The following is a 12,019-nucleotide window of genomic DNA, read 5'->3' as shown; positions in this document are numbered from 1 at the left end:
AAGGCTACCACATGAGGGAGGAGGATGTCTTCCCTGTAACGCACAGCGTTGAGATTGCATGCAATGACAAGCTCAGTCCAATGATGCTGTGACACACCGCCCCAGACCATGACGGACCCTCCACCTCCAAATCGATCCCGCTCCAGAGTACAGGCCTCGGTGTAAAGCTCAGGCCTCGGTGTAACGCCAACCATAACCCCTGGTGAGACAAACCCATGACTCGCCAGTGAAGAGCACTTTTTGTCAGTCCTGTCTGGTCCAGCGACGATGGGTTTGTGCCCATAGGCTACGTTGTTGCTGGTGATGTCTGGTGAGGACCTGCCTTACAACAGGCCTACAAGCTCTCTCAGCCTATTGCGGACAGTCTGAGCACTGATGGAGGAATTGTGCGTTCCTGGTGTAACAGTTGTTGTTGCCATCCTGTACCTGTCCCGCAGGTGTGATGTTCGGATGTACCGATCCTGTGCAGGTGTTGTTACACATGGTCTTCCACTGCGGGGATGATCAGCTGTCCGTCCTGCCTCCCTGTAGCACTGTTTTAGGCGTCTCACAGTACAGAGTTTGCAATTGATTGCCCAGGCCACATCTGCAGTCCAAATGCCTCCTTGCAGCATGCCTAAGCAACATTCACGCAGATGAGCAGGGACCCTGGGCATCTTTCTTTTGGTGCTTTTCAGAGTCAGTAGAAAGGCCTCTTTAGTGTCCTAAGTCTTCATAACTGTGACCTAACTGCACCTGCTATGCAGTACTTAAGACAGCTGCGCCACTCGTAAAACATAGAGATTACAGATTACATCACTTTAATTTTAACACTAAAACATATTGTAACTTTATCACTCACCTACTAATGCAAGCCACTGTTATAATGATGATCAGTGTAAGAGCGATGGGGATCCCCACTGGCACCACCAACCAATCTTTAAGAAGCCCTCCTGTTCTCCCCTCATTACCTGTATTAACTGCACCTGTTTTAACTCGTTACCTGTATAAAAGACACCTGTCCACACACTCAATCAAACAGACTCCAACCTCTCCACAAAGGCCAAGACCAGAGAGCTGTGTAAGGACATCAGGGGTAAAATTATAGACCTGCACAAGGCTGGGATGGTCTACAGGACAATAGACAAGCAGCTTGGTGAGAAGGCAACAACTGTTGGCGCAATTATTAGAAAATGGAAGAAGTTCAAGATGACGGTCAATCACCCTCGGTCTGGGGCTCCATGCAAGATCTCACCTCGTGGGGCATCAATGATCATGAGGAAGGTGAGGGATCAGCCCAGAACTACATGGCAGGACCTGGTCAATGACCCGAAGAGAGCTGGGACCACAGTCTCAAAGAAAACCATTAGTAACACTACGCCGTCATGGATTAAAATCCTGCAGCACATGCAAGGTTCCCCTGCTAAAGCCAGCGCATGTCCAGGCCAGTCTGAAGTTTGCCAATGACCATCTGGATGATCCAGAGGAGGAATGGGAGAAGGTCATGTGGTCTGATGAGACAAAAATAGAGCTTTTTGGTCTAAACTCCACTCGCCGTGTTTGGAGGAAGAAGAAGGATGAGTACAACCCCAAGAACACCATCCCAACCGTGAAGCATGAAGGTGGAAACATCATTCTTTGGGGATGCTTTTCTGCAAAGGGGACAGGACGACTGCACCGTATTGAGGGGAGGATGGATGGGGCCATGTATCGCGAGATCTTGGCCAACAACCTCCTTCCCTCAGTAAGAGCATTGAAGATGGGTCGTGGCTGGGTCTTCCAGCATGACAACGACCCGAAACACAAAGCCAGGACAACTAAGGAGTGGCTCCGTAAGAAGCATCTCAAGGTCCTGGAGTGGCCTAGCCAGTCTCCAGACCTGAACCCAATAGAACATCTTTGGAGGGAGCTGAAAGTCCGTATTGCCCAGCGACAGCCCCGAAACCTAAAGGATCTGGAGAAGGTCTGTATGGAGGAGTGGGCCAAAATCCCTGCTGCAGTGTGTGCAAACCTGGTCAAGATCTACAGGAAACGTATGATCTCTGTAATTGCAAACAAAGGTTTCTGTACCAAATATTCATATATTAATATTCTGCTTTTCTGATGTATCAAATACTTATGTCATGAAATAAAATGCAAATTCATTATTTAAAAATCATACAATGTGATTTTCTGGATTTATGTTTTAGATTCCGTCTCTCACAGTTGAAGTGTACCTATGATAAAAATTACAGACCTCTACATGCTTTGTAGGAAGTAGGAAAACCTACAAAAGTAGGAAAACCTACAAAATTGGCAGTGTATGTATACAAATTCTCCCCACTGTATATTCATTATAGAGGTAAACCTTGTTCCACAGTTGTTTTCTAGTTGTCTCTCTCTCTCTGCATATTATAAAAATAAATGTGTGACTGAGACAGAACTCTGCAGGGGAGTGAAGGAGATAAGACTAGTCAGACATTCCACAATAACTTTGGAGAGTGGATGTTTACTACTAAGTTTTTAGATAACACTGAAAGCCATTGTTTATATAGCTTTGTAGGCATGGTTTTGGTCTCAGGAGTAAATAGGTAATAACGTGGGTAGTGACATCATCAGGGCTAGACTTACGGTTTAACAAAACAACTTGAGACCTTTTGTTTGATGTGGAACTTACTCGGAAACATGCACGCTATGTTCCTGATTGTCAACTACTGTCTGCAATTGCATTAATTCAGGTTTTAGAATGATTTAATTCAATATATTGTCATAATGCAAATTTCACCAATGAGCCAATGATTGACAAGGATGAAAGGAACGAACCCTAACAGTGTGAATCGTCGACCAGCCATCATTATCGTAGAGCACTCAATCGATTCACTTTATATGTGTGCATTGTATTGACCTGCTCCCTTATTAATTAGTGATTAAATATTTAGTTTAAGTATAACTCTGACTTGTGTGATACGTTTGTCTCTCCTCATTTGATAGTAAAGAAATTCACCACCACACAGGATTGAGGTAAAGATGAACAGAGCAAAGTACAGAGAGATCCTTGATGAAAACCTGCTCCAGAGCGCTCAGAACCTCAGACTGGGGTGAAGGTTCACCTTCCAATAGGACAATGTCCCTAAGCACACAGCCACGACAACGCAGGAGTGGCTTCGGGAACATCTCTGGAGAGACCTGAAAATAGCTGTGCAACGACGCTCCCCATCCAACCTGACAGAGCTTGAGAGGATCTACAGAGAAGAATGGGAGAAACTCCCCAAATACAGGTGTGCCAAGTTGTAGAGTAATACCCAAAAAGACTCGGATGTAATCGCTGCCAAAGTTGCTTCAACAAAGGACTGAGTAAAGGGTCTGAATACTTATGTAAATGTAATATTTCATTTCTTATTTTTTATAAATTTGCAAAATATTCTAAAAAACATTTGTTTCTTTGTCATTATGGTATATTGTGTGTAGATTGATGAGGGAAATAAGACTGTAACCTAACAAAATGTAAAAAAGGGGTCTAAATACTTTCCGAAGGCACTGTAAATATCTTGTATTGTACTTGTAATGTACAGTATGTGTCTCAGGTGTGACGATGAGCATCCATTGTGTGTGCATGCTTCTATCTTGTTAAAATTGAATGATTGAAATACAAAACAATAAATGTGAACATGAACGAAAACCGAAACAGTACCGTGTGGTGACAAACACATACACGGAAACAAACACCCACAAACCAACAGTGAAACCCAGGATACCTAAGGATGATTCTCAATCAGGGACAACTAACAACACCTGCCTCTGATTGAGAACCATACTAGGCCGAAACAGAAACCCAACCTAGAAACACAAAACATAGAATACCCACCCAACTCACGTCCTGACCAACTAAAAACAAAGAAATAACACAAGAACTACTAGGGTCAGAACGTGACAGGTTTGTTGCTTTTATTAATTATGTACTGTTATGACCTCCTTTTTGACCAGGCTGAGAGAGTCTCAGTAATTCAGTTTGTATTCACTAAAAGAGGAGAATTATTATTTTTGAACTTGCAGCCTGTTGTTGACTTATTTATTTTGCCACTCAACTCAAACTTGAAGAACTTGTAAATAATACAGTGGTCTAAGGCACTGCATCTCAGTGCAAAACGTGTCACTACAGTCCCAGGTTCAAATCTAGGCTGTTTCACATCCGTCTGTGGGACGGATGGGAGTCCGTGGGAGTCCCATAGGGTGGCGCACAATTGGCCCAGCGTCGTTGGGGTTTGGCCGGGGTAGGCCATCATTATAAATAAGAATTTATTCTTTACTGACTTGCCTAGGTAAGTAAAGGTTACATTTAAAAATAAGCTCAGCCTGGGGTGGTGTAGCATGGCATTGTGACATATGGTTATGTTATATATACAGTATGTTATGATCCATTTTTATATAATTGTAATTCAATTTAAATATATATTTACATATATTGAAACTAATCTCTGGTTGTCGTTTCACTTTTGGTCATCTAGTCTTCAACAACTCTCCATCATAAAATAAGTACATTACAGTAGGCCTATAACAGTGAAATTACTTGTTTTCTACAGTAGAGAGCTGAAATGAGGTGCACAGTACATTCTACAGATATTACTGTACATATTATTAAAGAATACAGCTGGACACAGCTACACAACAGTGCCACTGTGTGGCAGTAAACTGGGCACAACATCTCCCACCAGAGTTAATTCAGTTCCCTTTCAGTTCCTGTTAATTTAAGTGTCGCATTTGTTATGGTCATCCTTTATGTAGTACTAGGGTAATGGCTGCTGGATGGTGGTCTCTGTAAGACTGTAACCTTGTTGACTTGATGCTGGGACAGTTTTCCTGTAGGGGAAAGTTGTTATGGATCAGACATATCATTTAATAAACTTGGTATATTGTCTTTATTTTCTACTGGAGATTCTCTGTTTTGGTTGATAATGTTTTCTGTTTCCACTAAACGCATCAGATGGAAGACTACAATACAGTTAATAGACAATATAAAGTTATACTGTATATATCAAATGAAAAGAAAACTCTCAAGGGTACAGGAGTTGTAGAATTATATACAGTGCAAACCAATACATACAGAGATTACAGATCACATCACTGTATTTGTAACTTTATCACTCACCTCCTAATGCAAGCCACTGTTATAATGATGATCAGTGTCAGAGCGATGGGGATCCCCACTGGCACCACCAACCTCCACAATATGGAGGACTGGCCATTTACTGCAGAGAATAAACTACTGTAAGCTCTATAGGCCAGGGATAGCTTCACACTCGTGTACATACTGTCATTTGTTTCAATGGAAAATGCACAATAACAGGTGGCATAATCGTGATGTTTTATTACAGACTAGACTACAAATAATGTATATGTTCAATGCACCCCTTTGTACCTACCTTTCCCCACAGTCATGGTTACAGTATAGCTCTGTGATCCATGCTTGTTCATCGCTACACAGCAGTACTGCCCACTGTCCTCAAGGCTGATGTTAGTGATGCTGTAACTCTGCCCTGACCCTCTCAGTGAAGCTTGGGATTCTGTCCTCTGAAGCCAGGTGTAGCGCTCTACAGCAGGGTTGGCATCACTGCTGCAGGACAGAGTCACAGAGCTGCCCATCACTACCTCCCCAAAAGGATTGACTGACACCGATGTGTTCTTTGGAGCATCTGAAGGCAGAGAAAGGTAAAAAACAACAACTTTATTTTACAGTATAGTTTCCTATATTTGGGTAACAATGAGAGATGTCTGGAACATACTAACCTGTCAAAGAGCGTCCCAAAAAAACTCATGACAAATATTGTTACTGATTCATTCATTGTCTGTGATTGTGAATTCAAAGTACTTACACTGGACATTAATAGACAACGCTGAGGAGTAGATTGGTTTATTAGTGGTCAGGGCCTCACAGTAGTAGTTTCCACTGTCTGTTGTGCTGATATTGGTGATGGTCATCATCTGTCTCTTATCACCAGCCGTGGAGCCTCCAGTCTGGTACCAGGTGTAGCCCTCCACTGGAGTGTGGGCAGTACTACAGCAGAATAACGTCACTGAGCTGCCCTCAACAACATCACCAGCGGGACTGAGGGACACTGCTACTTCACTGGAATTATCTGAAAGTAGACAAGAGATGTGTAAGCAATTTTCTTATTTATTAAACCAGGTAAGACAGTTAAGAACAAATTCTTATTTACAATGACGGCCTACCCCGGCCAAACCCGGACAACGCTGGGCCAATTGTGCGCCACCCTATGGAACTCCCAATTCAAACCAGGGACTGTAGTGACGCCTCTTGCACTGAGATGCAGTGCCTTAGACCGCTGCGCCACTCGGGAGCCCAATAAGACATACCAGACAGATAACAGGACAGGGCACATCAGATTATTTGTCTATTCCTGTTTTAAATGGAAATACACTGAAATGTATATCCATATGTTGTTGTGTTTGTAGTGGTGGCTGTCTGGGCATTATTATGAGTCAGAGGCGGCGGGGTGGTCACCCAAAGGACGATTCCATACCGACAGTCAAGACCATGTGACTTCCTGCTACAATTCCGCAATTTTTGCATACAGTCTTTGTGGTCGTAGGGCATACCATCAGGTTTTAAAGTACAATAACTTCTTAGTTACAAGGGAGCTCTCACTGTTGTTGTCAACAGCTGGTACTGTACATACAGATATCAATAGCATTGTCATTATTACTCAGAAAGACTTTCAGTAAGTTAATGAGAAAATTAGTAAATATTAAGACATTAACAAACTTTCTGAGGAACTGTAAGAACACTATGAGAGTCTCTCTGAATCATGTGATCATACTGAAACAAGGAAGCAATGGCTCCTCTCCTCAGAGTGACTCAGAAATTATGGTGACATCCATTTCATTGGAACCTCTGAGGCTTGTGGTCAGACCTGATCTCTGTGCAGACAGCTCTCCTATTCTCATGAGTCAAATAGTTACACACTAAATGTACAGTACCAGTCAAAAGTTTGGACACACCGATTCATTCAAGGGTTTTTATGTTTACTATTTTCTACATTGTAGAATTATAGTGAATACATAAATCTATGAAATTACACATATGGAATAGTGTTAAACAAATCAAATATATTTGAGATTTGAGATTCTTCAAAGTAACCAGCCTTGATGACAGCTTTGCACACTCTTGGCATTCTCTCAACCAGCTTCAAAAGGTAATCACCTGGAATGCATTTCCATTAATGGGTGTGCATTGTTAAAAGCTCGTTAGTGGAATTTCTTTCCTTCTTAATGTGTTTGAGCCAATCAGTTGTGTTGTGATAAGGTAGGGGTGGTTTACAGAAGATAGCCCTATTTGGTAAAATACCAAGTCCATATTATGGCAAGAACAGCTCAAATAAACAAAGAGAAATGACAGTCCATCATTACTTTAAGACATGAAGGTCAGTCAATCCGGAACATTTGAAGAACTTTGAAAGTTTCTTCAAGTGCAGTCGCAAAAACCATCAAGCGCTATGATGAAACTAGCTCTCATGAGGACCACCACAGGAAAGGAAGACCCAGAGTTACCTCTTCTGCAGAGGATAAGTTCATTAGAGTTACCAACCTAAGAAATTCCAGCCCAAATAAATGCTTCACAGAGTTCAAGTAACAGACACATCTCAACATCAACTGTTCAGAAGAGACTGTGTGAATCAGGCCTTCATGGTCAGATTTCTGCAAAGAAATCACTACTAAAGGACACCAATAATAAGAAGAGACTTGCTTGGGCCAAGAAACACGAGCAATGGATATTAGACTGGTGGAAATCTGTCCTTTGGTCTGATGAATCAACATTTTAGATTTTTGGTTCCAACTACCGTGTCTTTGTGAGACGCAGAGTAGTTGAATGGATGATCTCTGCATGTGTGGTTCCCACCTTGAAGCATGGAGGAGGAGGTGTGATGGTGTGGGGGTGCTTTGCTGGTGACACTGTCAGTGATTTATTTAGAATTCAAGGCACACTTTAAACAGCATGGCTACCACAGCATTCTGCAGCAATACTCCATCACATCTGGTTTGCACTTAGTGGGACTATCATTTGTTTTTTTAACAGGACAATGACCCAACACACTTCCAGGCTGTGTAAGAACTATTTGACCAAGGAGGGTGATGGAGTTCTGCATCAGATGACCTGGCCTCCACAATCACCCGACCTCAACACAATTGAGATGGTTTGGGATGAGTTGGACAGCAGAGTGAAGGAAAAGCAGCCAACAAATGCTCAGCATATGTGGGAACTCCTTCAAGATTCTTGGAAAAGCATTCCAGGTGAAGCTGGTTGAGAGAATGCCATGTGCATAGCCATCATCAAGACAAAAGGTGGCTACTTTGAAGAATCTAAAATATATTTTGATTTGTTAAACACTTTTTTTGTTACTACATGATTCCATATGTGTTATTTCATAGTTTTGATGTCTTCACTATTATTATACAATGTATAAAATAGTAAAAATAAATAAAAACCCTTGAATGAGTAGTTGTGTCCAAACTTTTGACTGGTACTGTATGTACAGGAAACAACCTTGAATGCTGATATTAAATGTTTGTGTTTTGAACATGTAACGATGCATTACAGCATCCCTGCATTACAGTAACGCAACATTTTTTTAAACACAAGACAACACTAAACAATACATTAATTGCACTCTACTGGTGACAAACGGTGCCCACAAACTGTTGGGGCCTACGTAAAGCTGTCCCAACAGCAGAGTTTTCTTCTCATCACCATGGAGTGAATCCTTACCAGAGGCTGCGATACGATTAATTCAGCCTCATTTACTGCCTTAAAAAAAAAACAGCTGATATGGCTGACTTGCTTAAACAAATGTGGTTTCTACTGACAATTGAGATGTATAAACTATGGCATAAGGGAACGATGATCGGATAAGAGGCAATCCGTAATTTCGATTAAGACATTAATGAGCGAGCTAAGATGGACGTAGTCAATATAACTATTTGTTCAGCACTTTTGAAATGTACAGAGACAGAATTCAGAACATGGGCCGTTCTTACAGTATTCTCCCTGTACACCAAGTTAGAACCGAAGGATAAATAAAGGGGCAAATAAGTAGACAATGAATGTTCTTACAATATTCAATGATGTGCACCACCAAGTCAGAACAGGTGGCTAAGTTATCAGCTGAGCCTTGTCTGGCAGAGAAACAGTTCATTCAGCCTAATTTACTGCCTTTTAAAAAACATAGCTAATATGTTTAACTTGCTTAAACAAATCTAGTTTCTTCTGACAATTGAGATGTACAAACTATGGCATAAGAGGCAATCCATAATGAACTGTTTCTCTGCCAGACAAGGCTCAGCTGATGTAGCAATAGTAAGGTGTTGGGACTGCTGTTGGGACTCTGCTGTCGGGACAGCTTTATGTAGGCCAGTTTGTTGGCACGGTTTGTCACCGTTGTCGTGAAAATAATGTATTGTTTAGTGCTGTTTATTGTTATTTATTTTTTGCCCAACCAAGATTTACATGCTAAAATCGCCACTGTATACTGTGCTAAGAAAGTAATACAACGTGTATGTTTTGTAGTAAGCTGTTAGTAGCCCATGTACCTCACCCTAATAATTTGGTCCCTTTCCCCTCATAACTTAGCCACCTGTTCTGACTTGGAAGTGCACATCATTGAATGTTGTAAGAGCTTTCATTGTCTACTTATATGCCCCTTTATTTATCCTTCGGTTCAAACTTGGTGTACAGTACTTTTGAAACGTACAGTGACAGAATTCAGAACATCGGCAGTATACATATCTCCCTGGCATATTACATAATTTATGCAGCAGCACAGAATACATTTTTGGACTCACCTTGTTGTTCTGTGCTCACTAGTCATCATACTTTGTCATCAAAGTCTGCCATTCTCTGGATTTTTGGTGCTTTTCAAGACAATTGTGTATGTATAACTTTAGACCGTCCCCTCGCCCATACCCGGGCGCGAACCAGGGACCCTTTGCACACATTAACAACAGTCACCCACAAAGCATCGTTACCCATCACTCCACAAAAGCCGCGGCCCTTGCAGAGCAAGGGGAACTACTACTTCAAGGTCTCAGAGCAGGTGACGTCACCGATTGAAACGCTATTTAGCGCACACCGCTAACTAAGCTAGCTGTTTCACATCCGTTACATATGTAGTTCTGTCCTTGAGCTGTTCTTGTCTATTAATTTTTATGTATTATGTCATGTTTCATGTTTTGTGTGGATCCCAGGAAGAGTAGCTGCTGCTTTTGCAATAACTAATGGGGATCCTAATAAAATGCCAAAAATACCAACTGGGAACTCCAAAAAAAAAAAGTTGAATCATGATGTCAGTGAATCATGACGTCAGTGATCTTCAGGTCTTAGCTCTAGAAAGAGGCCCGAGTTCCAGATTTACAATTCTGACCTGGATGAGAGTTCAAAACGTATTTTCCCAGTCGTAGCTTGTATTTCCCCGACTTCTGAGTTGTCTTGAACTCACTAAAGTCAGATTTTGCAGTTCCGAGTTAAGTTGTTTTGAGCGTGGTAAAAATCATGCTTCATTGACAACATGGCCAATGTTGAAAGTTTATTATTTTAAACTAGGAAAAGAGACCCTTAATCTTAGACTTGGGACCACACATCCACTTCACTGAATAGCAGGCTAATGATTGCTTTGCAATGCTTGCAGTTAGCCACTGATTGCTTCCAAACAACTTATTGTTGAATTGGCCAATGAGCACCGATACGTTTTATCTATAATTTATCTTCATATGAAAAGGATTAAAAAGGATTTGCCAGTAGATTGTCGACTTGATTCATGATGAAGACTGCTTATCTAGCTTGCTAGCTAAGATTTCGAAAGTATTATGTTGACATGATCAGTCCAATCAAAGCATCGGTAGATATAACGTGATTTGACGTAATTCTATCTGTGGCCAATGACCTTGAGCCTTCTTGGATGAGCACTTCTAATGTAAATCTGTGGCAGCACCCAGGGGGCATGAATTTTCGAGCTCTCCCATGTAGATTTTGTTGTGACATAGTGTCCCCATGAGTGACAGAACACTGAGCCAAGAGAACATTACTAACCCCTATGCTCTGTATTTTACGCTGCCTGCCCCACCACCACAGAAAGCACTGAGCTAGGCTGAAACACCTGCATTTTGGAGCTGCCTTACTCAAGAAAGCAAAAAAGAGACCATGTCTGTATGAGGCTTTATTAACTCAATGTGACTTTATTAACTCGCCACTGGTCAGTTGCTATCTACATATAATCATTGACCACAAGGCATATTTACACAAAATACGTGTCAAAAAAACATATAATAAGCACTGAGGTCTTACCTGCCACTAGCAGGGTTACTCCAGGCTGTCCAGGAGGCTTCTCCACTGGGTGGTTGGTGATAAAATAGAAGATGTATGTCCCGCTATCAGACCTCCTCAGATCAGAGATCCTCAGGGAGCAGTTCCTTGTTCCTTCCTTCCCCAGGTACTCCACTCTGCCCTGGGAGGTTGGCTCAGGGAAGATTCCCTGGCTATGGTACACGTACCTGGGGGTGATGCAGCGGCTCTGGTCCCGGCACCACATCTCAGACAGCACCCTGTAGGGCTGAGGGTAGTCGTAGGAGCAGGGGAGGACCACAGACGAGCCGGCCACGGCACACAGGGGAGCGGAGGGGACACGCACAGCCCAGTCACTACAGAGGACACCCCCACAGCAGCCTGGGATACAAGGAATTAATGAATATGATTTACAATACAATACTTGGTATGTCTATTCACATACCATGCTAAAAGTGTGCTGCGTATGATAATGATGAATATGATGTCAGTCTTACCTTGCAGGATAAGTGAGAGCAGCCTCATCCAGCCAGTCTGGAAGACTCCCAAAGCCATCTCTGACGCTCCCCCACTCACTGTCCTTCTTTACATTAGCAGCGAAGACCTCGACAGTGTCTGTCTTTCTGTCTGTCACTCACTTCTCTTTTTCCTAACTAGGAACTGGTCAAGGATATTGAGAAACAAAAATAGACGTGTAGAAAAGCATTGACA

General features: G+C 42.1%; 1 protein-coding gene across 1 annotated transcript; it reads right to left on the bottom strand.

Moving 5' to 3' along the window:
• Positions 1–3,880: 3,880 nt before the first annotated feature.
• Positions 3,881–11,965, bottom strand: LOC110519918 (B-cell receptor CD22). The gene is made up of 6 exons (XM_021596785.3): positions 11,806–11,965; positions 11,312–11,689; positions 5,829–6,092; positions 5,379–5,648; positions 5,105–5,204; positions 3,881–4,815 (listed from the first exon to the last, which is right to left on the bottom strand). Exons 1-6 carry the CDS (start codon positions 11,861–11,863, stop codon positions 4,743–4,745), a joined length of 1,143 nt encoding a protein of 380 aa, XP_021452460.3. The 5' UTR covers positions 11,864–11,965; the 3' UTR covers positions 3,881–4,742.
• Positions 11,966–12,019: the final 54 nt, after the last annotated feature.

Source organism: Oncorhynchus mykiss, chromosome 3 (assembly GCF_057628025.1).
Source record: "Oncorhynchus mykiss isolate SJ-2025 chromosome 3, ASM5762802v1, whole genome shotgun sequence".
Lineage (NCBI taxonomy): Eukaryota > Metazoa > Chordata > Actinopteri > Salmoniformes > Salmonidae > Oncorhynchus > Oncorhynchus mykiss.
This window is presented reverse-complemented; position numbering and strand designations above follow the sequence as displayed.